The sequence below is a fragment of the Bos grunniens genome, chromosome 12, assembly GCF_055505025.1.
Source record: "Bos grunniens cultivar Pamir isolate PY7600 chromosome 12, Bosgru_T2T1.0, whole genome shotgun sequence".
In the NCBI taxonomy this organism is placed as follows: domain Eukaryota; kingdom Metazoa; phylum Chordata; class Mammalia; order Artiodactyla; family Bovidae; genus Bos; species Bos grunniens.
Window position 1 is genome coordinate 72,824,066 of NC_141176.1, and position 25,993 is coordinate 72,850,058.

The following is a 25,993-nucleotide window of genomic DNA, read 5'->3' on the forward strand; positions in this document are numbered from 1 at the left end:
CAGAGTGCCCTTATCCCCACCCAGGTGATGCTAAGGTGCAGTCAGGATGAAGACCACTGCGTTAAAGATGAGTGAAGGCTAGGATATCTAGAGTGATGGTGGATATGATTTCCCAGATTCACTGCTTTTCCTCCTTATCTCTGGATTTTTCTCAACCTCACTTTAGAACTCCCCCAGTTCTAAAGATTAATTGCCTGTTCAGTTTTTCCCTACAAGCTCACTCGTTTCTGCTTATATATTTCACTCAAGTGTTTTTCTTTGTTAGCTTGTTTCTATTTTTGTGTTTTTATTTCCATGAATGAGATATGGGGAAATTGGGTGAGAAATGTTTCAAGTACATTAACTTAGAGAAGGAATTCTATCCACTGCAGAAGTTCTAGTTTCTAACCGAACCCTGCAAGAAGTTATTCTAAGAAGCAAAAGGTGGGACCCAATATCTGGTGCTTTCAGGAGGCTGAATACCAAGGCCTCTGTCAAGAAATGGCTACCACAAGTTTCTCTGGCAGTCCAGTGGTTAAGACTTTATGCCCCCAGTGCAGATGTGAGGGTTCTTGATCCCTGGTTAGGGAACTAAGATTCTGCATGCCACATGGTGTGGCCAAAATAAAAAGTCTGCCTCAGAAATTCAGACTCTCAGAGAATCCTGAATAATGAATGTTGTGGTATTAAATTCTTCTCTTTTAAAGATCCTTTATGATTTCAGAGTTCTGAAGAATTCTTGTGAAAGAATAAGAACTATATTCTCAATTGGCTTGTGGAAAGAATATACATGTGATCATTGATTTATGTCAAAGAGGAAGGGTTTAAGGGGGCAGTGTTTGACTGTTTTCCTGCTGATCAAGAAAATTTCAGTATGTTAGCTTCAAGGTTGATAATGAATATTTTCTCAGTTGTTTTATTTCTTTTTAGTTGAAGGTAAGGATCGGGAGTGTAGAGATGAGAGATTTCCTTGGTGGTGTCTGCCCACACCAGTGTACACGTGGTGGGGGCAGCTCCCGGGAATGGCTGCCACCAGTGTCTGTGTCCCCAGGGTGAGCCACAGCCACTTCTTGCCTCTCTGAGAGACTCTCCAAGGCAAGCAGAGTCTTCTGAAATTGGACCTTTCCTTGGGATTCACACCACTGTTTCATTTGGAGTTAATACTTGGAACAGAACATTGAGCATATGCAGGAGTTAATCTTCTGGTAGCTGGAAAATCTTTTGCCTGGGTTGCCTCAGCCAGTTTTACCAAACGTCAGAAATTGAAATACTCACAGATTATAAATGTTCCTGCCAGTTGTCCTATTAAATGACTGTTCATCTAACCTTTCTTTGTGTGTGGAGGGGACAGATCTACTCAGTCTACCTTTGATGACTTCAGTAACTTCTGTCCTGTGTGTTCTGGAAGCTTTGAAGAATCATATTTAATATGTGTATTCTTACTCTCTATATGTACTTGGGGTTTTGTTTTCACAATTTTGTGCTATTCACTATTTTGCCTATTTTGTTTCTATTTTTTCTCTTTGAGAGACATTACTGGAAAATTGTTTTTTACTTCCTGTTAGTTTTCATGTGGAGCATAATATCAATTTTCTGTTTTCCATAGTTGCAATTTATGCCAGAATGGAAATTCCGGGTGCATTATACTTTTCATCACTTCTCTAAATTGCCATGACTGCTCCTTGCTGGAGGCAAAGTTGTGCATGTGTTCTCAGTCACTCAGTTGTGTCTGACTGTTTGTGACCCCAGGGACTGTAGCCCACCAGGCTTCTCTGTCCATGGAATTGTCCCGGCAAGAATCCTGGAGTGGGTTGCCACTTCCTCCTCCATAGGATCTTCTCAACTCAGGGATCAAACCTGCATTTCCTGTGACTCCTGTGTTGAGATGGATTCCTTACCACTGAGCCATTGGAGGAAGTCCCAAAATAGTGTTTAAGAATAATAAGTGACTCTCCTCCCAAATTGCATCAGTAACACATCATGTTTGAAATCCTTTGTTACCTTTTTGAAAGATAACAAATTTTCTATTCCAATTAAATGATAATCATTATCAAGAATGAAAAGAATTGACAGATGAGTGGAAGATATGAGCCATGAACTGGCATTATAACCTTAATGAGGCTATTTCTCCAACTGTTTTTTATTTTTATTTTTGGCTGTGCCAGGTCTTAGTTTCTACATGTGGGATCTAGTTCCCTGACCAGGGATCAAACCAAGGTCCCCTATGTTGGGAGTGTGGAGTCTTAGCTAAAGGACCACCAGGGAAGTCTGTCAACTGGGTTATTAAATATTGTTTCTCAGCGAAAAACTCCAGATATGCTTAGACAGTAGTGATCTGCCTTTATTTACACTCTTTATTGCTGGATTTGTTGCATTTATCCATACTGTGTTTGGTGAGTGACATTACTTTTATTTCTCCTGTAATCACAAGGATGTTAGCTCAAATGGAGACCTAAGTAACAGGCAACAGTGATTCCCAAAGAGAATCATAAGTTTTAGGAAAGTTTGGGATGGCAGATATTACTGCTGGGATTCTGGTGTTTTGTGGCTGCAGCAATAGACTGCCCTTGGCCATACCTGGGCTGGGACTGCCTGTGTGTACAGTTTGATGTTCTTGCTTCTCAGTGTGAGCCTCCACATTTCCATCTCAGGAAACTCTATAAACAGAGTGTTTGACAATCCATTTTATGAGGGACTGTTCCATAAGCTCTCTATGCCTCTTGGGATGGGTGATAGGACACGGTGGAAATGTATCAGAACTGACCATTTTACTCCAGTCTGATAATCTTATTATACTTCTTCAACTAAATAGTGTTCCCTTTATCCTCTATGCTGCTGCTGCTAAGTCGCTTCAGTCATGTCCGACTCTGTGCGACCCCATGGACTGCAGCCTACCAGGCTTCTCCGTCCATGGGATTCTCCAGGCAAGAACACTGGAGTGGGTTGCCATTCCTTCTCTAATGCATGAAAGTGGAAAGTGAAAGTGAAGTTGCTCAGTCGTGTCTGACTTTTAGCGACCCTATGGACTGTAGCCTACCAGGCTCCTCCATCCATGGGATTTTCCAGGCAACAGTACTGGAGTGGGGTGCCATTGCCTTCTCCCCTTTATCCTCTATAGTAGATGAAAATTTCCATGACTTCATGGAGGGAGAGGCAGCTGGTGCAGCCTGTGAATGTGTGTGTGTCCATTTGTGTAGAACAAGACAGGAATGTTAAGGTTTAATGAGACCCCCTTATGAGGGATGGGGACATCTTTTGATAAATATTCTGATCAGGCACTGGTTGGCTGAGCAGGAAATGCTTAGTATTTTTGGTGTTTGGTGTTATGGATTCTCCTTCCCTCCTCTTGTGTGTGGGTTCCTCAGCTTCAGACAGACAGAAGAGAGCTATCAAAGCAAACCTGTCAGGTAAGCCAAGCTTCCCCTGTCCGTGTTAGTAAGGCGGGATTGCCAGAAAAGGAAAAGCCCTGTTCCTGAAAGACTTCCAAAATTTTGGAATTTTGTCTTTTGAGAAGTCTGTGGAGGAAATGATATTGAGGGTCAAGGTGTTTACTTTTGGTGACTTGGATTCATTGAGTATTTGGTTTTCTTTGATGGTGGAGAAAGAAGGGGACCTGGGGAGAAAGAGACCTTCAAGGAGTGACTAGAGGGAGGGAGTGAGTTGTGGGGCGAAGTGGCTGTTTGGCAGGGTGGGTAGGTGTTGCTGTTTCTTTGCCTTTTTCTTTGGGAAAGAAGCTTGCTTTCCCTAAGTCTTACTCAGAGTGGAAGCCTCAGTGTACTCTGAGTCAATTGGTTTAGACCTGGGGAAGAGAGGATTGGGAACATTTATTCCAAACCACCAACTTCAGTGAATGGTGGATGGAGAACCACGGAAGACATGGTTTTTTAGCTTGAACCTCCAACATATTTAATTTTTCACTCCAAGGAACATTCCAACTTCTAGAGGGTAGAGACGTATTGAGGCAGTGCTCTCGGGAGCTGAGAGCCTGTAGAGCTGCCAAGCCTGGTTTCTCTGTGGTATTCCAACTGAAGCTGGTTTCCATTCCCTTGACCTACAGACATGTGGAGTTTGGGATGGAAAAGAGTGGATGTGTTTGTGCCAATGTCTCAGTTCATAAAGATTCACAAAGAAGGTAATAAAAGCGTGTCTCCCATATGTGAACCAGGTTGACTTTCTATTGGGCTGGGACATTAAGAATACAGGGGACAGGGGCAAGCTGCCACAGGCTTCTTCATATGGAAGCAGATTTCTTACTCTTCTTCTGCCAGCTTTTTCCTTATTCATCTTAAGGCTCAGTTGGTATTGAGCCTGGTTGTGGTATTTACTGAGCATTCACATTACACTAAGCATGATACTAAGGCTTTACTATTTGTGAATGTTAAATTTTGTCTTAAGGTTAAAACTGTTGTCTACTTGTCTTATAGTAGATAGTGAATCTGCATTTTTTTCTTTTAAATTAGTCATGAATGTAGCATTTTGTCAAAATGTATTTTTAGCATGATAATGGTAAAAGCAAATCTTGTGTAAAGAAAAACTGACATTTCTAATTAAAGCTTTTTTCTTTTCTTTCAGGAAGGCACCAGAGTAGTTCAACCCATATTTTTGGGGAAAATGGTTAGTTATGTTGAAACCTACGATCCCACCGATTCGGCCGCTTTGCACGAAGCCTACGGCTACGCGGCAGGGTTGAGCGCCTGCGTGCTGGTGTGGGCTGTTCTGCACCACTTGTACTTCTACCACATGCAGCGTGTGGGGATGAGGCTGAGAGTAGCGGTGTGCCATATGATCTACCGCAAGGTGAGTGTCACTTGGTACCATGGTGTGTACCTCCCCTGGAGCATCAGAAATATTTTGGGAAAGTTGTTTGTAAATTAAAGATTTTGTAACTGGGATCATTTATACTTTGCTAGGGCTTCCAGATGATGGTTCAGTGTTAAAGAATCTGCCTGCCAATGCAGGAGACACAGGTTCAATCCCTGGGTCTTGAAGATCCCTTGGAGAGGGCAATGGCAACCCACTTCGATATTCTTTTTTTTTTTTTTTCCACTTCGATATTCTTGCTGGGAGAATTCCCTGGAGCCTGGCAGGCTACAGTCAATAGGGCAGCAGAGAGTTGGACATGACTGAGTGACTGAAGAGAAACTGAGAAGCTTATTTGCATCAAGCCAAGTTTGTTGTCCTTTAAGCAAACTTTACAAATATATAATAAAAAAAATTTCTATTGAGATCAGGTCAAGACTGCCTTTGATGACTTTTAGTCATAGGCTGTTACACAATATCTACTAAATTTGTAACAAAATCTAATTTTAAAATATGTACCAAAAATTATATCACATTGATTTTCAGTGTTTTCATGCCAAAGTAGTATTGATGGAAATTTTGTTGTTGTTGTTGTTCATTAAAACCTTCATTTATATCAAAGTTGTATTTGAAAGTGAACTTCAGTGATTGGATTAAATCCAGGAGATTTAATTTATAAAATTAAATATAGGAGAACAGAATGTGTTTGAGAAAGGGAATGATTATATTTTTATATGGCCCATTTACTCATATTCAGTAAAATTGTGTTAACTAAAGAAAAATATAAATAAAATCTATGCATATACAGACTCACTCACTATATTCTATAATTATGATTGTTTTAATGGTATTAAAAAAGTAGTTGGATATTTGGGATAAAACTTGAAATTTTCCATTGTCCTTGGCAATTTTGGAGAGAATTTGTGGCAGTTCATTCAATTTATTTTCATAATTAAATATTTCCTTTTTGTCTTTAGCATGCATTATAGCAGTTTTAATAAGACCTGATTTGATGTGTTCAGTGATTTCATATTGAGAAATGCCATAGAATTATTTCATAGTTTATTCTGGTCTTAGCTAATATAAAAAGAGTAAGGATTTCGGGTGTCTTTACAAAGAAATTGCCACAGATACACTATGTCAGGAGCTGAAGACTCCATATAAACTTGATCCTGTGTATCTTGTTGCTCTGGGTTGTTTGCTTTTTTTCAAATCCTTACTTAACTGTATTGTATACTTGAAAGTTGCTGAGAAAGTGGGTCTTAGTGAGCTCATCTCACATACACAAAATGATAACTACATGAGATGATTAATATGTTAATTGGTTTTAATAGAAATCATTTCCCAATGTGTATTTTTAACAAAACATCATGTTGCGCACCTTAAATATATATAATTTTTATTTAAAAAATCCTTATTGAAAACTAAACCAAACAATTTAAATCAAAATTATTGCTTCTTTTACCTGCTTGCTACTTATCTAGACATTCTGTTTCTTAGGAATGCTTTTCTTTGCAAAATGTAAGGTGTCTTCTCATCTTTCCTTGAGCAGAGTCTTATTAATGTCAGGGCTGTGTGAATCCAGGGCCCTGACATCTCACGGTCTGTGTTTGGCTATTGCACGTGAGCAGGTTTCCTCTTGGGTGATGCAGAAATGGCAGGTGTGCCTGTTCACTCTAGTCAGGGGTCTTCCTTGTCCTCCATCATCATCTTGTGTACATGCGTGCTTGCTCAGTCGCTAAGTTGTGCTCTGTGACCCCATGAACTGTAGCCCACCAGGCTCCTCTGTCCATGGCCTTTCCCAGGCAAGAATATAAGAGTGCATTGCCATTTCCTCCTCTAGGAGAGGTAGATTTTTAACCACTGAGCCACCAGGAAAGCCCTATTCTCTTTCGCAGTCCACCATTTAGCAGACAAATACTTAGATTTCCCCACAAATGATGTTTGTCTTCCTAGATCATGCTTACCTCCCATGAATATGCATGAAATTCACCAGAACTATACTGTGAAAGCCTTAAGTTAGGTGTGAGGTGATGGTTCAGTCAAAGCTTACTCTTTGCTGTATAGGCGAGCCATAGTCCACCTGTTTTTCTTCTTTCCAACTAACACTTTGGAACATCACCTTTGGGAAATCTGATCTGACCTGGCATGTATGCTTGTGTGAATGTAAATTTCTTCCAAAGGTGTTCATTTGCTGGCTTGATTATGCCTGAAAGAACTCTCCCTTTATGAAGTCAGGAATTTTAGAGGTTAAACCATAGACTTAATCTGAAATTCAGGAAATGTGGGAAAGATGAATTTCCTTGTGCCTAGCCTTGCATCTAGGGCATCAGATGCTAAAGAATCTGCCTGCAATGAAGGAGACCTGGGTTCAATTCCTGGGTCAGGAAGATCCCCTGGAGAAGGAAATGGCAGCTCACTCCAGTATTGTTGCCTGGAGAGTCCCACCGACAGAGGAGCCTGGCGGGCTACAGTCCACAGGGTTGCAAAGAGTCGGACATGACTGAAGTGACTTAGCACCGGACCAGTCTTGCATTCAAAATCCTGCTGAGGTGCAGAAATAAGACACTTCTTTTTTGCAGGTTACAGGTGGGCTGATTCCTAGGGGCAAATCTGGTGCTACAGAGCAGCTCTGAACATTTGTGGTTCTTATTCAACTTCTAATCCCTGGTCCTGGGAAGAAATCACATTGGGTGTTAGAAATGGGATGGCTACTAAGCTCATAGTTGTAATTTGTCTGCACCGTTGGTTCAAGGCTGGGGCACATCTCCAGGAGCTCTCTAAGGCTGCACATCTGCAGCTTCCTAAAATGCCCCATTCAGCATTTTAGTGTTCTTTTCAGCTGAACTTGGAATGATGTTTCAGAAGGTATCGTATGTAAAATGACTTGTTGTTTATTCACATTTCCACAGCTTTGGTAAAATTACTTTTGGCTTTTTATCATTGATTTTTTAAATTGTGGCAAAATATATACAATATAACATTTACTATGTTAACTCTTTAAGTACACTGTTTATTCACATCAAGTACTTTCACATTGTTCAGAACTTCCCTCCCCTCATCCATCACCATGCTACTTCTTTTCTCTCTGAATTTGACTACTTTAGGTGCTGTATATAAGTAGAATCACACAATGTTTGTCATTTTGTGTCTAGCTTATGTCATGTAGCACAACGTCTTCAAGGTTCATCTATGTTGAAGCCAGTGCCAGAATTTAATTTCTTTTTAAGGCTGAATAATATTCCATTATAGGTCTATACAACATTGTTTGTATCCATTCATCTGTTAGTGGATTTTTGGATTATTTCCACCTTTGGCTATTGTGAACATTTGCACACAGGTGTGCAAAAAGATCAAGTTTGTGTGTTCAGTTCTTTTGAGTACATCTGCAAAAGTGGTCTTGCTGTGCTAGATGCTGATTTTATGTTTACTTTTTTGAGGAACTGCTATACTCTCTTCCATCACAGCTATACTGTTTTACATTCACACTTGATTGCTGAGTTTTCTGTTTAACTCAAGGACTAAACAAGAAGTTTTTATGAACCATGACATTTTGTTTGCATCAGAGCCTCCACTTGATGGTTTGTTGAAGCAACTCATGGTATCTGTTCAGGTTCCTCAGCTTTCTAGGGCATTTTTCAGAGGTTTTTTTTTTTTTTTTGCTAAATAAAGGAACTGTGAAACACAGGATGTGTTTTTTAATTCAGAAGACTGGCATTAAGAACAGAGGTTCCTCACAGGAATAGTGTTTTGAGCATTATACTCATTTCAGAATGAAAGGGAATGAAGATTCCCTTTCATACTCTTCAGAATGGAGATTCCATACTCTTTAGAATGAAGAAGCTAAACCAAAAGTGTTGAAATGACATCACCCACAGAATTAATGATCAATTCCAGATTTATAATCCAAGTCTCTTATTTTATTTCCTTAATGCAGTCTCTCTACTCTCATCTAATTTGTCTCAAAATTACTTTAGTTGATCCCGAAGTCTAAATCTACACCCTTTACACTTCAGGCAGGTCCAAGTTCACTGAGAAACTGGGTGGGAGATTTGCTTCTATCTCCCTCTCCTCCCTTTGCCATCCTTGCTGGTGGGGCTGCCACCACACTAAGTTAAAGGCTGAAGAAGGGTCCCTAGAGCCCCGCTTTCAGTGGTCATCCTGCTCCTGCTGACACCACTCAAGACCCCAGGAATGCATGCTCCATTGTGTTATGTTCTAGGATGACTTGGTATCACCTTAGGAATCCAGTTCTCTGTCTCCCTCTCTCATTTCAGGCACTTCGCCTAAGTAGCTCGGCCATGGGGAAGACCAGCACAGGCCAGATAGTCAACCTGCTGTCCAACGATGTGAACAGGTTTGACCAGGTGAGCTGCCCCTGAGGGATTCTCTTCCATGTCCCATCTTTCTCACTGGGTTCAGCTCATTGGGATGCCAGGTGCGCCAGCATTTGGTGTCAGTCAGGGTTCTGTTGAGGACTTAAGACAAATGTTCTCTTTATCCAATTCTCATTTCCTCTGTGTGCAACTTAGATGTAATAATGTGGGTTGAAGATGAGGGTTTGGTTTTTCTAGTAATAGACAGGCAGCAGTGTTCTTGCCCGGCTCAGTGAGTGTCCCTAGGGGTCCTCCTGGCATGGCCCTTCTTGGCACGTGGAGTCAGTGTTGCTGCCTGAACTGTCCCTCTTGCTCTGGCTGATGAAGGCCTGGTGGGCAGGGGTTGTTCTTTCCCCTGTGCCCTGTTCAGTGCCTGCTGCATAGGGAGCCTTTGAGGAATAATGCCAAGTGGGTGGCCCTCAGCCAGACACAGCCTACTCTCTTCTGGGCCCTCACACTCTTTTTTTCCACTGACTTTATGAATAGATCACAGTGTCCAGGGCCTCTTGTAGCTGTTGGTCAGACACTTCTCTTTCAGTTATTCATTCCTCAAGCATGAAATAAGGCCGCTACTCAGTTTCAGGGTTGAATATGATTTAGTTTTTGATGTGGAGAAACAACAGCCCATTAGGGAGGTAAGTACACAAATAATTACTGGAGAGTGTGGTACTTACCATAATATAAGGTTTTCTTGGGTGCTAGAGTGAGATGGGGGCAGAATATAGAGTGCAGTGAGATGTTGGGGATGCCCTGAGCTCATCTGTGGTGTAGACAAAATCATCTTCCTTCAGTGCTACTGGTCAGGTTCTCCCTGGATGTCCCTAAAGCTGGCCCTGTGCTTCCAGGAACAGTGTCATCTGAGGTGGACACAGGTTTCTGCTTCACGAGGTTTAAAACCCACTGAGATATCCCTGTTTAGGTTCCTGTTTGTCCTTTCAGAGCAGATTGTTTCTACGCTGTGTCTTTACTGATTTTGATTGTATACAGTCCCAAGAAGGCTTTGTCTTTTTCTTTCAAGGTAACGATGTTTTTGCACTATCTGTGGGTGGGGCCACTGCAGGCTATTGCAGTGACCACCCTGCTCTGGATGGAAATAGGAATGCCATGTCTTGCTGGGATGGCGGTTCTCATTATTCTTCTGCTTTTGCAAAGCTGCTTCGGGAAGTTGTTTTCATCACTCCGGTAAGAGAAACACTGGTTTAAAAAAATAGGTGATATGTGCTTGGTAACATCTGCAGTCTGCCAATGAAGTTGATGCTTCTGTTCAAAAACAAAACCAATGCCTTCTCTAGTCTCTTCTTTGCATGGGTTGTAGACCCTTCAGGCTTAGCCAGTGGAGGCTCCAGCCTTAAGCTGAAGGCTGATCTTTAAACAGAAAAGGTGACAGCCCTCACTGGCTCCTCTGACACTGTACCTGAATAAGTAGAGAGTCCTTAAGAAGAATTTACCAATATCCAAGTTATTTAAACATGATTAAAAAGAGTAATAATTTTACAGGCCCATTTCTAGCTGCATTTATTTTTGTTAAGCTTGTTTTAGAGCCACTTTCAGGTAGTGTATTTATGTCTTGTTTTATTTCAATGTTTCCATTAAGTTATAGGCACCCCAAGGGCAAGGTTGACCTTAATTATGTCTTTATACAGCCGCACAGTCCCAGCAGCATATGTGATAGAACAGTGGCTGGTGATGAAGGGCCTAATGGTGATGAGATAGACCTGAAGCAGGTCCCAGAGGGTTGGAGGTGGGTCATTGTCCAGGTTGTTAGATGATGGAGGTATTGTGCTGTTTGAAGATTTTTTTCCTTGAGTTTTTTCTTTCTATGTGTGACTTTACATGTGATATTTTTGTCTATTTGAAATTTCCTTTCCTGTCTTTGCTGTGGAGAGATGTTCCTTATCTTTCAAGGCTCTGTTCCAATGCTACCAGGTCTCTAAAGATTTTCTTGCTCTCTTTTCCCAGTGGAATTAACAGCCCCATCTTTTCAGCTCCCCAGAATTTTACTCCTATTTTTTTACCTCATAGACTCTGTCTTCCTGGTACATCCCTTTCTGCCTTCTCTGCCCAAGCACAACCTCTTTGGGAAGATGGTTTGTATCTGACTCCTTTCAGGTCTTCCTTAGCTGATATGGCAAGTTCTCCAAGTTGCTTCTTGAATGGGACTGAATGGTTGACTTCCTACTTGAAGATTTTCTCAATTTGTACTTTGAGTAGGACTTGCCTGTGTTGTCAGCTCAAAAGAGCTATAGAAAATAATTTGATCACTGATCCCTCCCTTTGCCCACTGTTGCTGCTACAGAAAGTTATGCTGTGATCACTAAGGCTCATCTCTCACATCTGTCCCCTCAGGAGTAAGACTGCAGCTCTCACAGACGACAGGATCAGTACCATGAGTGAAGTTATAAATGGCATCAAAACAATAAAAATGAATGCTTGGGAAAAATCATTTATCGACCTTATTTCCAGACTGAGACAGTAAGTTTTTTTTTTTTTTTTTCAATATATCACAGTGTATGTTTGTACTGTTTTATTTCCTATTTTTACTAAATGGTTTAGAAGTCTTACCAAGTTTTCATATTAAGGTAAATTTAAATACTACCCCACCATCTCCCCATATGTGGCAGGAGGGTTAAGCGGAATAGCAGAGATGTCATTTTAAGCTGCTCTTCCATTTATCATCTTCTTGAAATACCTATGATTCTTACTTATACAGAAATGAAATTCCAAATACTTCTTAATGCTGCAAATTCCAAATAAGCAATGATTCTAAGATATTAGTGTTTGAGATGATATTTAAACTAAAGCTATAATATAGGTTAATGTGGGGTCGCCCAGAGTCAGACACGACTGAAGTGACTTAGCAGCAGCAGCAGCATAAATGAGGAGATTATCTATTGAGTGTACCTGTATCAGGCCAAACATTATGGATCAATATTACTCATTCCAAACAGAGCCATGAAAATACTATTTCTTTGTCTTTGCTTTATGTTTGTAGATTTTTAAAAAAATGTTACATTTAAATATCTGATGAGTGTTTTTACTCTAGCACAGGGTACTTAGAATTTTCTGGGAGTACCCTGTCACCTCTCACTTTGCTGTTTGGTGGGGGCCCAGCCCTCTGCTGGAAATACACGCTCATCTTCCTTCTTCTCTGGTCTCTGCCAGTCCTAACTGACTCCTGCTCATCTTCTCAGGGTCCACATATGTGTGACTTGTCCTGTCTCTACTGCTCTGAGTTACATGACTCAGCTCTGTGCTCCTGTAGGGATGTGCTGGCTGCCTCTTTCTAATGTCTTGGTGTCTCACAAATTTTGTGTTTATTCTTTTTTAAAAATGTACACACGCATCATACCACATCTTTTTTATTTCTTTATTCATTTATTTTTGGTTGTGCTGGGTCTTCATTGTTGAACACAGGATTTCAGTAGTTGTGGTGGGCAGGGGCTACTTTTTCATTGCTGTACTTGGCCTTCTAATTGGGGTGGTTTCTCTTTTTGCAGAGCACAGGCTCCAGGTGCACAGGCTTCAGTAGTTGCAGTAGTGCACAGGCTCTAGAGCTTGGGCTCAGTAGTTGTGGCACACAGGCTTAGTTGCTGTGCAGCATGTAGAATCTTCCAGACCAGAGATTGAACCCCTGTCTGCTGCACTGGGAGGCCAATTCTTATCCATGGGACCATCAGGGAAGTCCTGAGGTTTATTATTCTTTTCCTTTCCAAGTTCATGAGGTCCTGGTCGGGGTGGGCATTTTTTTCTGTCATCAATGAGAAGCCCAGCACAGGATATGTGGTTGTGAATGCTTGCTGAATGTATGTTCAAATCCTGTCACATTGAGCTCAATTTTTTTAAAGTGTGACAAGACATTAAGACTTCATTTAGTTGGAAAAGTGAAGTGGTGATGAAGTGTGTAGTCCTTGGTTTGGAGCAGAGTCCCAGGTGTGCACTCTGAGTGTCTCCATGACATGATTGATGGTTTACCTTAATCTGTGTCCACTCCCTAAAAAGGGGCCACTCACACAGGGCACTTGAATTCATGCATTGGATGTCAGTGGTTCTTAAAAATGCTATTTCCTACTGTCTTTTCTAGGAAGGAAATTTCCAAGATTCTTAAAAGTTCTTACCTTAGAGGAATGAATTTGGCATCATTTTTCGCTGTCAGCAAAATCATGATTTTTGTCACCTTCATCACCAATGATCTCCTTGACAACCTGATTACAGCCAGCCAAGTGTTTTTAGTGGTGACACTGTTCGAGGCTCTGCGGTTTTCGAGCACCCTCTACTTCCCCATGGCTGTCGAGAAGGTGTCAGAGGCCATTGTCAGCATCCGAAGAATCGAGGTTTGGTGACAGATAACTTTTTTCCATTGCAGGTGGATTCTTTGTAAATTGCCTCCTTTTCTGTGGTGTCACTGTGTTCCAGTTAGGTGAGATTTACCTCTCTCAGTGTCAAATCTGTCAGTCATTCCAAACTGTCTTACATACTCCTGTCTCCTCCTAGGTAGAATGCATTACAAAGAACGTAGGATCCCTGCTCATTTAGGGGCAGTAATATCAATAGTAGTGGCACAGGCTCTACATGCAGTGATGCCTGCAGGGCAATTAAAGTGACCCAAAGCAAGAGAAGGAAGGAAGCAGACTGCATCTCCTGTGCTGACTCAAATGAGATTTGTGTGTGTCTGATGAGGTTTCTATACTATAAAAAAACTATTACCCATAAAACAGATCAGCCATACTGGGTCATTTCTGATTCCCTGAGTTTATCATTCTTTCTTATGGAACTTCTAGCAACACTGATAAGGGATGGTCCGTGCATTTTACAAAACTTCTTTTTCATAGCTTTCACGGCTTGAAATAAGACATTCAGGAATATCCTTGGACTGTAGTGATGTAACGAGTGACACAGTAATTTGTCCAAAATGAAAGCTTCATGTGTGTGTTGTGCAGGTGTGGTTTTATTATTGTTGATATTAGTCTAATTTTTCTTAAGGCCTTTAACTAATTGGATGAGGCCCACCTACATTATTGAGGATAATCTGCTCTTATGCTTTACTGAGAGTCTACTTATTTAAGTGTCCATCTCATCTGAAAAATACTTTCACTGTGATATGTGTTTGAAGAAGTGTCTGGGGACTGTGGTTTACCTAAATTAACATAAAAGTAACCATCACACCCTCTTGAATCCCTATCTCCTCCTTTGAGCTCTTGGATGTGACTTTGTCCTCACCAAGCCAGGTGTAAATGGATTTCTTTCCCTCCCTGAGCTCCAGACTTACCTAAAGGGCAGATACAGTGTCTCGTTCATCTTTGTAGTCCTCTCAAATAGCAGATGCTCAGAAAATATTTAACTGAAGAAAACTTCCAGCTTCATCATGTCTGGGCTCTTGAAAATGCCTAACCATTAAGTATGGTTATAGTGGAAAAAGTAATAACTCTGATCTTTTGATAGCTTATGTGATACACCAAGAACTGTGACATGAAAGAGGTCCTCCAGAAGGTTTTCATGGAATTGTGCTCAAATATTTGGGTAGGGTTTTTTATTCATTTTCCACAAAAATGCAATTGAACTGTCTGAGGCCTTAAATTTCTTCCCATGAAGATGTGTGCAGTAATATTAAAATTATGACCTGGGGACAACATTGAATATTCTGGGGCTGACAAATTTTCTTTGTCAGGCTGCTTCGTGTTCTGATGAAGGAAGCACTTGTGATCTGGGCAGAAAACCTAAAATTTCCCTTGTGTATACAAGATGTCTGGCAGGAAGTTGGTCTAGGAATTTAGAGATCTGTCAGCAGTAGCTATTTTCAGTAAAGATGGGACCAATGGCTGAGAATAAGAGTGGTGAGAAGAGTAGGTGTTACTGTGGGAAACTGCTTCCTGGTGAAGTGAAGTGAAGTTGCTCAGTCATGTCCGACTCTTTGCGACCCCATGGATTGTAGCCTACCAGGCTTCTCCGTCCATGGGATTTTCCAGGCAAGAGTACTGGAGCTGGTTGTCATTTCCTTCTCCAGGGGATATACTCAACTCAGGGATCGAACCCAGGTCTCCTGCATTGCATGCAGACACTTTACCCTCTGAGCCACCAAGGAAGCCCTTCCTTCCTGGTGGGTTGAAGTAATTGGTGTAAGACTTTCATTTAGATATTAGATGCTTTTTCAGCCCATACAGTTTCTACAGCCCTTTAAAATATTTAGTTGTCTAGTTCATCAGAATTACCTAGTTCAGTTCAGTTCAATTCAGTTGCTCAGTCGTGTCCAACTCTTTGCAACCCTATGGACCACAGCACACCAGGCCTCCCTGTCCATTACCAGCTCCCAAAGCCTACTCAAACTCATGGCCATTGAGTTGGTGATGCCATCCAACCATCTCATCCTTTGTCGTCCCCTTCTCCTCCTGCATTGACCTTACCCAGCATCAGGGTCTTTAAACCTACATGATCATACTTTGGAGTTTCTGATTCACTAGGGTTTTTTATTTTTTCCCCAGCAAAATTCAGTTAAACTGTGTCTGAGGCTTGAAATTTCTTCCCATGTTGATATGTGCAGTAATATTAAAATGATGACATGGGGAAATCTTTCACTTTTCTGGGGCTGACAAATTTTCTTTGTCAAGCTGCTTTGTGTTCTGATGAAGGAAGCACTTTTGATTTGGGCAGAATCAAAAGTTATTTGAATGGTCTAGTGGTTTTCCCCACTTTCTTCAATTTAAGCCTGCATTTGGCAATAAAGAGTTCATAATCTGAGCCACAGTTAGCTCCTGGTCTTGTTTTTGCTGATTGTATAGAGCTTCTCCATCTTTGGCTGCAAAGAATATAGTCAATCTGATTTTGGTGTTGACCATCTGGTGATGTCTATGTGTAGTCTTCTCTTGTGTTGTGGGAAGAGGGTGTTTGCTATGACCAGTGCGTTCTCTTGGCAAAACTCTCTTAGCCTTTGCCCTGCTTCATTCTGTCTTCCAAGGCCAAATTTGCCTATTACTCCAAGTATTTCTTGACTTCCTATTTTTGCATTCCATTCCCCTGTAATGAAAAGGATGTCTTTTTTTGGGTATTAGTTCTAGAAGGTCTAGTAGGTCTTCATAGAACCATTCAATTTCAACTTCTTCAGCATTACTGGTTGGGGTATAGACTTGGATTACCATGATATTGAATGGTTTGCCTTGGAAATGAACAGAGATCATTCTGTTGTTTTTGAGATTGCATCCAAGTACTGCATTTTGGACTCTTGTTGACTATGATGGCTACACCATTTCTTATAAGGGATTCCTGCCCACAGCGGTAGATATGATGGTCACCTGAGTTAAATTCACCCATTCCAGTCCATCTTAGTTCATTGATTCCTAGAATGTTGACGTTCACTCTCACCATCTCCTGTTTGACCACTTCCAATTTGCCTTAATTCATGGACCTAACATTTCAGGTTCCTATACAATATTGCTTTTTACAGCATCAGACCTTGCTTCTATCACCATTCACATCCACAACTGGTTGTTGTTTTTGCTTTGGCTCTTTCTCTTCATTCTTTCTGGAGTTATTTCTTCACTGATCTCCAGTAGCATACTGGGCACCTACTGACCTGGGGAGTTCATCTTTCTGTGTCCTATGTTTTTGCCTTTTCATACTGTTCATGGGGTTCTCAAGGCAAGAATACTGAAGTGGTTTGCCATTTCCTTCTCCAGTGGACCACATTCTGTCAGAACTATGGACAGAGATTCATGACACTGTACAGGAGACAGGGATCAAGACCATCCCCAAGATAAGGAATTGCAAAAAAGCAAAATGGCTGTCTGAGGAGACCTTACAAATAGCTATGAAAAGAAAAGAAGCAAAAATCAAAGGAGAAAAGGTAAGATATACCAATTTGAATGCAGAGTTAGAAAGAATAGCAAGGAGAGATAAGAAAGACTTCCTCAGCAATCAATGCAAAGAAATAGAGGAAAACAACAAATAGGAAAGACAAGAGATATCTTCAAGAAAATTAGATATACCAAGGAATCATTTCATGCAAAGATGGGCTCAATGAAGGACAGAAATGGCATGGACCAACAGAAGCAGAAGATATTAAGAAGAGGTGGAAGAATACATGGAAGAACTGTACAAAAAAGGTCTTCACAACCCAGATAATCACGATGGTGTGATCACTGACCTAGACCCAGACGTCCTGGAATGTGAAGCCAAGTGGGCCTTAGGAAGTATCACTACGAACAAAGCTAGTGGAGGTGATGTAATTCCAGTTGAGCTATTTCAAATACTAAAAGATGATACTGTGAAAGTCCTGCACTAAAATGTGAGCAAATTTGGAAAACTCAGCAGTGACCACAGAACTAGAGAAGGTCAGTTTTCATTCCAATCCCAAAGAAAGGCAATGCCAAAGAATGCTCAAACTATCACACAATTGCACTCATCTCACATGCTAGTAAAGTAATGCTCCAAATTCTCCAAGCCAGGCTTCAGCAATATATGAACCATGAACTTCCAGATGTTCAAGCTGGTTTTAGAAAAGGCAGAGGAACCAGAAATCTAACTGCCATGATCTGCTGGATCATCGAAAAAGCAAGAGAGTTCCAGAAAAAAACATCTCTTTCTGGTTTATTGACTATGTCAAAGCCTTTGACTATGTGGATCACAATATATTGTGGAAAGTTCTGAAAGAGATGGAAATACCAGACCAGCTGACTTACCTTTATGCAAGTCAGGAAGTAACAGTTAGAACTGGACATGGAACAATAGACTGGTTCCAAATAGGAAAAGGAGCACATCAAGGCTGTATATTGTCACCTGTTTACTTAACTTATATGCAGAGTACATCATGAGAAATGCTGGGCTAGAGGAAGCACAAGCTGGAATCAAGAGTGCTGGGAGAAATATCAACAACCTCAGATATGCAGATGACACCACCCTTATGGCAGAAAATGAAGAAGAACTAAAGAGCCTCTTGATGAAAGAGAAAGAGGAGAGTGAAAAAGTTGGCTTAAAGCTCAACATTCAGAAAACGAAGATCATGGCCTCTGGTCCCATCACTTCATGGCAAATAGATGGGGAAACAGTGGAAACAGTGTCAGACTTTATTTTGGGGGGCTCCAAAATCACTGTAGATGGTGATTGAAGCCATGAAATTAAAAGGCGCTTACTCCTTGGAAGGAAAGTTATGACCAACCTAGATAGTATATTCAAAAGCAGAGACATTACTTGGCAACAAAGGTCCATCTAGTCAAGGCTGTGGTTTTTCCAGTGGTCATGTATGGATCTGAGAGTTGGACTATGAAGAAAGCGGAGCGCCAAAGAATTGATGCTTTTGAACTGTGGTGTTGGAGAAGACTCTTGAGAGTTCCTTGGACTGCAAGGAGATCCAACCAGTCCATCCTAAAGGAGATCAGTCCTGGGTGTTCATTGGAAGGACTGATGCTAAAGCTGAAACTCAAATAGTTTGGCCACCTGATGTGAAAAGCTGAATCTATTGAAAAGACCCTGATGTTGGGAAAGATTAAAGGCAGGAGGAGAATGGGTCAACACAGGATGAGATAAGATGGCATTACCGACTCAATGGACATGAGTTTGTGTAAACTCCAGGAGTTAGTGATGAACAAGGAGGCCTGGTGTGCTGCGGTTCATGGGGTCACAAAGAGTTAGACATGACTGAACGACTGAACTGAACTGAACTGAAAAGTGATTTTGTCTGGAGACCAAAATATCAATATCTTTAGTAAATGCCCCTATGTACCTGAAAATAGGCCACATTTTGGAAATATTGCCTTAGTTGTAGAAAAAAGCAAACAAAACCAAAATGTACTTTAACAAATGTAAAAAACAATAGGATTGAAAAGATCTTATTAAGACTAAAATCAGTTGAGAAGAAAAACCTTTCTTGTTTTCTGCTAGATTTTTGGGTTCAAATTTGAATTTATTCATCCAGTCATTTATTCCACAAAGTAACTGAGTGTCTACCTGAAGCTTGGCACAAGCTAGATGTGTCTGTACAATGGCAGGAGAGAATTCCTTCCTTCTTGGAATTTATGTCTCATCAAGTAAGGGATTAATAAAGAATCAAATAGTGAAAGTCACTGTGGACATGCGTTTGTGTGTCATTAGTCCTTGGAAGGAAAATTCTGAGGTGCCATGAGGTGCTTTGGCAAAGTCACTGGTGTAGTTTTGGAGGTGGTGCCTCCTGGTAAGGCTGAAGAAGTTACCTGAAGAATTCTGTGTGTGGGCTGGGGGAGGTGGGAGGCTGATGCTTCTCACTTTCCTGGGGATGTGATGTGACACAGGTTTTTAGTGCACAAGATGGGAATCTGTGCATTTGAGGAACCAAGAATGTCTGAGGCTGCAGAGTAGAGAGCTGGAGGCCTGAGCAGGGTACTGTACAGGACTCTACAGGTGACATCAAAGTTTTTATCATCTTAGAGCTCAGCCTGGCTGCAACCTGGGAATAGGACAGGGAGGTGGGGTGAGGACCCTGAGAAGAGGTGGGGAGATGAGGTGTCAGGAGGTTAATGCCATATGTGGTCCAGGGACAAGATGATGTGTTTAGGTTTAGGGTGCAATAGAGAGACTTGGCCAGATTTGAGAGATAGTCGGGGCATGTCTTGAGTTGGGTATTGAGGGAGGGAAAGGTGGATCTCAGGCTGCTTCACCTTTTGGGGCTATAAAATCACCTGAATTCACTCAAATAATGAATACTAGAGGAGAACCAAACTTGGGGAGGAAAGCATGAACTTGGTTTTGAATTCTGAGATGCTTAGAAATATCTAAATGTTTGCTGTAAGAGCCACTTCACTGACTGTCCTTGGCCTGATTCAGCTTCCTATCCTGGTCAGTTCAGTTCAGTTGCTTAGTTGTGTCTGACTCTTTGTAACTCCGTGTAAGGCAGCATGCCAGGCTTCAATGTCCATCATCAACTCCTGAAGCTTGCTCAAACTCATGTTCATTGAGTTGGTGATACCATCCAACCACCTCATCCTCTATCATCCCCTTCTCCTCCTGCCTTCAATCTTTCCCAGCATCAGGGTCTTTTCAAATAAGTCAGTTCTTCACATCAGGTGGCCAAAGTATTGGAGTTTCAACATCAGTCCTTCCAATGAATGATTTCCTTTAGGATTGACTGGTTGGATCTCCTTACAGTCCAAGGGACTTTCAAGAGTCTTCTCCAACACCAAAGTTCAAAATTCATCAATTCTTCGGCACTCAGCTTTGTTTATAGTCCAACTCTCACATCCATACATGACTACTGGAAAAACCATAGCTTTGACTAGAAGGACCTTTGTTGCCAAAGTAATGTCTCTGCTTTTTAATATGTTGTCTAGGTTGGTCATAGCTTTTCTTCCAAGGAGCAAGTGTCTTTTAATTTCATGGCTGCAGTCACCATCTGCAGTGATTTTTGGAGCCCAAGAAAATAAAGTCTGTCACTGTTTCCATTGTTTCCCCAAATATTTGCCATGAAGTAATGGGACCAGATGCCATGATCTTAGTTTTCTGAATGTTGCGTTTTAAGCCAACTTTTCACTCTCCTCTTTCACTTTCATCAAGAGGCTCTTTAGTTCTTATCCTGTTATTTAGTTCCTATCCTGTTATATAGTTCCTATCCTGTTATTTAGTTCCTATGCTGTTATCTAACAGGTAATAGACAATGAATGGATGTTCATTTTCTTCCTCAACCTGCCTCTCACTTAGATGGGTTGAAGGGCAGCAAGAGTGGAAGAAAAGGGCAGCTGAATTTACTGATAGGTGGTTACAGCTTGGTGAGTTTTGACCACAGATGGGCTGGAGGTGTGGTGGACATGAGGAGTTTAGAATACAGTGTGGGGTTGAGCTCTGCTGCCCCCCCTCTCCCCCGCAGCCTGGGACTCAGTAGACTGGACGGTCATCTCCTAGGATTTCTTCTCAGGTCATATCTGGGAGTCCTAGGAAGGAAACCCACCACCCCTGCCCACTTTGGAGGGGGTGTGGTGGTCTATACCCACAGGCAGACCTACACGTGGTCTTCATAGTTTTGTGTCTTGTTTATACATGCTTTTCAATTTCCTTTTTTTTTATAGAGAATATGAGGATTTATTATGATTTTATGGTCCAAGAAGTTCCTCTATTTTTTTCTTAATAAGAAAAGGGGTCTGAAGGTCTTGGCGTTGAATGACTCCACTAGAATTGTAAATATCTTGTCTCTGAAGCACTGAAAGTCCAGTGATTTTACATGCCATAAAATGAGTCTCTGAGGTTATATTGCTCATAAAGCAGGTTTTCCATTTCCAAAAGATTGGGAACTCAATCTTTTTGGCTACAGTTCTGATGTTGATACTTTCCTGCAGAACCTGTTCTGGGTCCAAGAGAAATTTAATTTCAGCTTTTTCATTAGCCTGAGTCCTGGAGAAGAATCCAGCCAGCACTTCTGCACCTTCATGAGTTGGTCATGTACTGAATGGAGTGTCATTTAACCCCTGGAAAACTGTGACTCTTTCCCTTCTCAGACCTATTATTTGTGAACAAGCACTCAATAGATTTAATTCCTTACTTAGTGCTTGTTTTTTACTTTCTTCTTTTTTTGAAAGTCGAACATTTCTGTTCTACTGTGCACATACTTAACATCGTTTTTTTTTTTTTTTTAATCTTGGTAACACATTTAAGCTAAAATTGGAATTTCTGTCTAGACAAAATGTATAACATATGTGTGTAACCTTTTGCTTGTTGCTGTGTTAGCTCAGACTGTGTAAGGCTATAGTAGTCATGTAGTCAGTGTTTGTACTGATTTGAACAGCCCTACAGTCTATTCCTTGCCTTACCCATGATGGTTGACTCTGTGCAAAGCTTGGTCTCAGTTGGAGTTGTGACTGTAGGTGCATGAATGATGAAGTGTCTCCCCTCTGTGTGACTTACTATCTCTCTGGGGATTCAGAGGTAGGGAGGGCAGTGTGAGCCTGGATTGTCCTGAATGGTTCCATGGAGAGTTAGCATTTGAGATGGACTCGTAAGGATGGGTGGGGTTAGTACTCAGGGTATCCAGGCAGAGGCCACCTGGGGAGTGTGGACTTAGGTACTGATGGGTCTCTGGGTGTGTTAAGCGTGGTGGACACTCAGAGGTGCTGTAAAGAGATCAGGAAGAAGTGGTGTTGGGATCGGTTTGGTGGTGTTGGGGAGGGCTGGGGAAGGAACCAGCAAAAGAAAAGTTGTATTAATATTTTCAGTGGTTAATAATGGGTGGAAGTCTGAAATTATATTGTTTTAAGAGAAAAGCATGGGGAGAGGGATGAGCTGTGTCAGAACAGGTGAGAACTGGTACCTGGCTGACTACGAAAGAGGTGGTGTGGAGAGAGAACTCGGGCTGCGGTGGTTGAGAGTCTGCAGAGGAGTCCTCAGAGCGCTGTCCGTCCACCCTGTCTCCTGCTGGACTCAGGCTCCGAGCAGGGAGGAGGAGCCATGCCCAGCATTAGGCTCTCAGTGAGCCTGCATGAGAGGAGGAGGCAAAAAGTGGATGGCGCCTCCCACCAGCTGGTCTTTGAGAGAGATGCAGGGATCACGATGTCTTTCTTTTCCTGCACAGAAGCAGGTTTTCATGTTCAGTTTTTAACCAGTTGTTCTTTTGCAGTAGAAGACTGCAAAAACATTTATGATTTGGGAGCATGATATTCTGGGTGTCAAGGACTTGAAGTGTGTTTATGATTTTTAGGGTAATAGGTTACTGATTATGAGTTGTTTTCTTTCTCCCACATCCTCAGATACTTATTTCAGTTTCTCCCTATGTTGATTTGGACTCAGTTTGCCTGGGAGTCCTAGAATTACCCATGTTAAAGCTGCTTACACAGATAGTTTATTTTTCTCTCATGCAAGTGTCCTTATAAGGCTCTGTATGGGTTTTCTGGGGTTGCTGTAACCAAGTACCACAAACAGGTGCTTTAAACCCCAGAAATTGATTGTCTCTCAGTCCTGGAGCCTAGAAGTCTGAAGTCAAGGAGTCAGCAGGGTCACCATCCCTCTCTATCCTGCAAGAGGGAATCCTTCCTCGCCTCTGTTAGCTTAGGTTGTTGCAGGAAAACCTTGATCTTCCTTGGCTTGTAACTGCCATCACTCCAGCTTCTGTCTCCATCATCACATGGGCATTTTCTGCCAGTGTGTGTATGTCCCTGGTTTTCTCTTCTTATAAGGACACTAATATTGGATTTGGGGCCTACCCTACTCCAGTGTGATCTCACCTTAATTGATTACGTCTGCAGCAACCCTGTTTTTAAGTCATATTTTGAAGTAACAGTTTAGGATTTCAGCAGACTTTTTTTTTGTGGGAATCATCCTCCATGGTGTTAGGGACTCAGACTCTTTCTTTTTCCTAACAAAAATTTAATTTTATCTGTGCTGGGTCTTCATTGCTGCACAGATTTTCTCTAGCTGTGGCAAGCAAGCTTCTTATTGTGGTGACTTCTCTTGTGGAGCGTAGGCTCTAGGTGGCTAGGCTTCGGTAGTTGTGGCACTTGGGCTCTGGAGCTCAGACTCAGTAGTTGTGGCACATGGGCTTAGTTGCTCTGTGGCACGTAGAATCTCCTGGACCAGGGATCAAATTCATGTCCCCTGCATTGACAGGCAGATTCTTATCTACTGCATCACTAGGAAAGTCCCAGACTCTTTCTTATTACTCCATTTTGTATGGCCTTGACGAAGCTGGCAGCCTCCAAAACCCAGGCCTTGGGGCAGAGGAAGGTTCTGGACATTGTCACTCTCCACTGACCTGGATTTAGTCACATGGCTGCTCCTATCTGCTTGGGAGCCTGGAGAGCGAGGGCCTCCTTCCAGGCTGTTACTTGCAGCTAAAATCTGGGGTTTGGGAAGAATGAGAGCAGATTTTGAGCATAGCGAGCAGTCTCTGCCACATTTTCATGGTTCTTGGAAGAGGCGATGGCACTGGGGTTGTCTCAGTTGTTTACTCAATTTCTCTGCCATAGTAGCTTTTCTTGTTGGATTATGTCTAGCATTTGCAGGACAGGAGGGAGTTTTCCTACATAAGATTATGCTAGCTTTGTAGTGGTTCTCAGGAGTTGGTTTTAATCAGCTGCATTCCACTGAATATGACTTCCCTGATGGCTCAGATGGTAAAGCATCTGTCTACAATGTGGGAGACCTGGGTTTGATCCCTGGGTTGGGAAGATCCCCTGGAGAAGGAAATGGCAATCCACTCCAGGACTATTGCCTGGAAAATCCCATGGACAGAGGAGCCTGGTAGGCTACAGTCCATGGGGTCGCAAAGGGTTGGATACAACTGAGCAACTTCACTTTCTTTCTTTCTTTCCACTGAATAACTGCTAAGCAATGTGAACATGGCAAGAAGTGGGAGCTACAGTCATTCCTGTTGTAGGAGAGAGGGCAGTGTCTAAGAAGAAGAGACAGTGATTGTGGAAAGATGCTTGTAAAATATTTTTAAGAGAAATTTAAGAGTACTTCATTTTTAGAATAATGACTTAAGTGATAATTAATGGAAAACAGTGATACTGACTTAAAACAGGAGAAAGGCAGAGTGTGTTTAAGTGTCCAGGGAAAAGTCATGATGCAAAACAGGCATTGCCAGGGTTTTCATTTGGCATCTCTGCCACTGGTCTTGTTGTCCCAGCCTGTCCTGTGCCCCTTGATGCCTGAAGGCCTGGGCATGGCCTTCCTCACTGTGTTCCTAGCAGTGTCACATGGTGCTTGGCACCTGGTGGGATTCAGTAAGTATTTGCGGAATCGTTTCCTACCAATTCTCCTGTTTATTGTTAGTAACTCAAAAAGTAAACAATAAAAATGTCCAGTCGCTAAATGTGTTGAAGTTTGAAATAATATTTTCTCTTAAAGGGGGAACCAGGATACTTGTTGAGAAAGTCACTACTTTCTTTGCTCATGGCCAGGAACTGTTTATTATATATATATCTCTGTATGTATATATATATGGGGCTTCCCAGGTGGTACTAGTGGCAAATAACCTTGTATTTATATGACTTCCCAGGTGGCACAGTAGTAAAGAATCCTCCTGCCAATGCAGGAGATGCAAGAGATGCAGGTTTGATCCCTAGGCTGGGAAGATCCCCTGGAGAAGGAAATGGCAACCCATTCCAGTATTCTTGCCCAGAAAATCCCATGCAGGTCTCAAAAGAGTCATACTTGACTGAGCAGTTAAACAATAGTGTTTGTATATAAAATATTCTTATATGTGCTTTATATATAAATGTTTATATATACACATACATATGTATATAAAACACTATGCATGCTATATATACTACATTATATGATTATGTATACCATATGATATATATTATTCTATATACATATATTATTTAGTATGTTCTGATATGAAACAAAACTAGTTTAAGTATAGCTGACAAAATGATATGTAGGCTGTATAAAATCTTTAATTATAAATTCCAGGAAAGCAATTATTTTTGTTTGTGCTTTGTTCTTGCAGTTTAACAATATGTGTTTCTCCTTTTTTTCTGTAGAACTTCCTATTACTTGATGAGATACCACAGCTCAATCCTCAGCTGCCATCAGATGGTGAAACGATAGTAGACATGAACAATTTCACTGCTTCTTGGGATAAGGTAACAAGTCCTCCACCCCAAGATCATGACTACTAATTGACAACTGAAGACATAGGTTTATGGGAGAATGATGAGGTTTTCCACATGATGTAGAATGTGATTTGCTCATATATTGAGAGTATGTTATAAAAATTCTCAAAATCAGGAATAAGGTTTGCAGTTAATGGAGATTAAGTGTAAAATCAGCCTAAGAAGTTTGACATGTTGCTCTTTATTTCATTTTCAAGAGAGCTTTCAAAGTATTAGCACATTTTGAATTTAAAGTACATGTGTTTATAATGTTAGAATTTACAGGATTGGATG

General features: G+C 41.4%; 1 protein-coding gene across 6 annotated transcripts in view; it reads left to right on the forward strand.

The window, feature by feature from the left end:
* The window catches only part of LOC147361890 (ATP-binding cassette sub-family C member 4-like), a 162,588-nt gene that overhangs the window by 16,686 nt on the left and 119,909 nt on the right, over positions 1 to 25,993 (forward strand). For all 6 annotated transcript variants that reach the window (XR_015138358.1, XR_015138359.1, XR_015138360.1 and 3 more), the window contains exons 4-9: positions 4,552 to 4,776; positions 9,057 to 9,146; positions 10,174 to 10,337; positions 11,502 to 11,627; positions 13,237 to 13,486; positions 25,589 to 25,690. Coding sequence is in view for 3 of the 6 variants with exons in the window: in XM_086330209.1 (XP_086186335.1) it covers positions 4,552 to 4,776; positions 9,057 to 9,146; positions 10,174 to 10,337; positions 11,502 to 11,627; positions 13,237 to 13,486; positions 25,589 to 25,690 (957 nt within the window). In the remaining 3 variants the exon portion in view is untranslated. The remainder of the gene's footprint in view (positions 1 to 4,551; positions 4,777 to 9,056; positions 9,147 to 10,173; positions 10,338 to 11,501; positions 11,628 to 13,236; positions 13,487 to 25,588; positions 25,691 to 25,993) is intronic.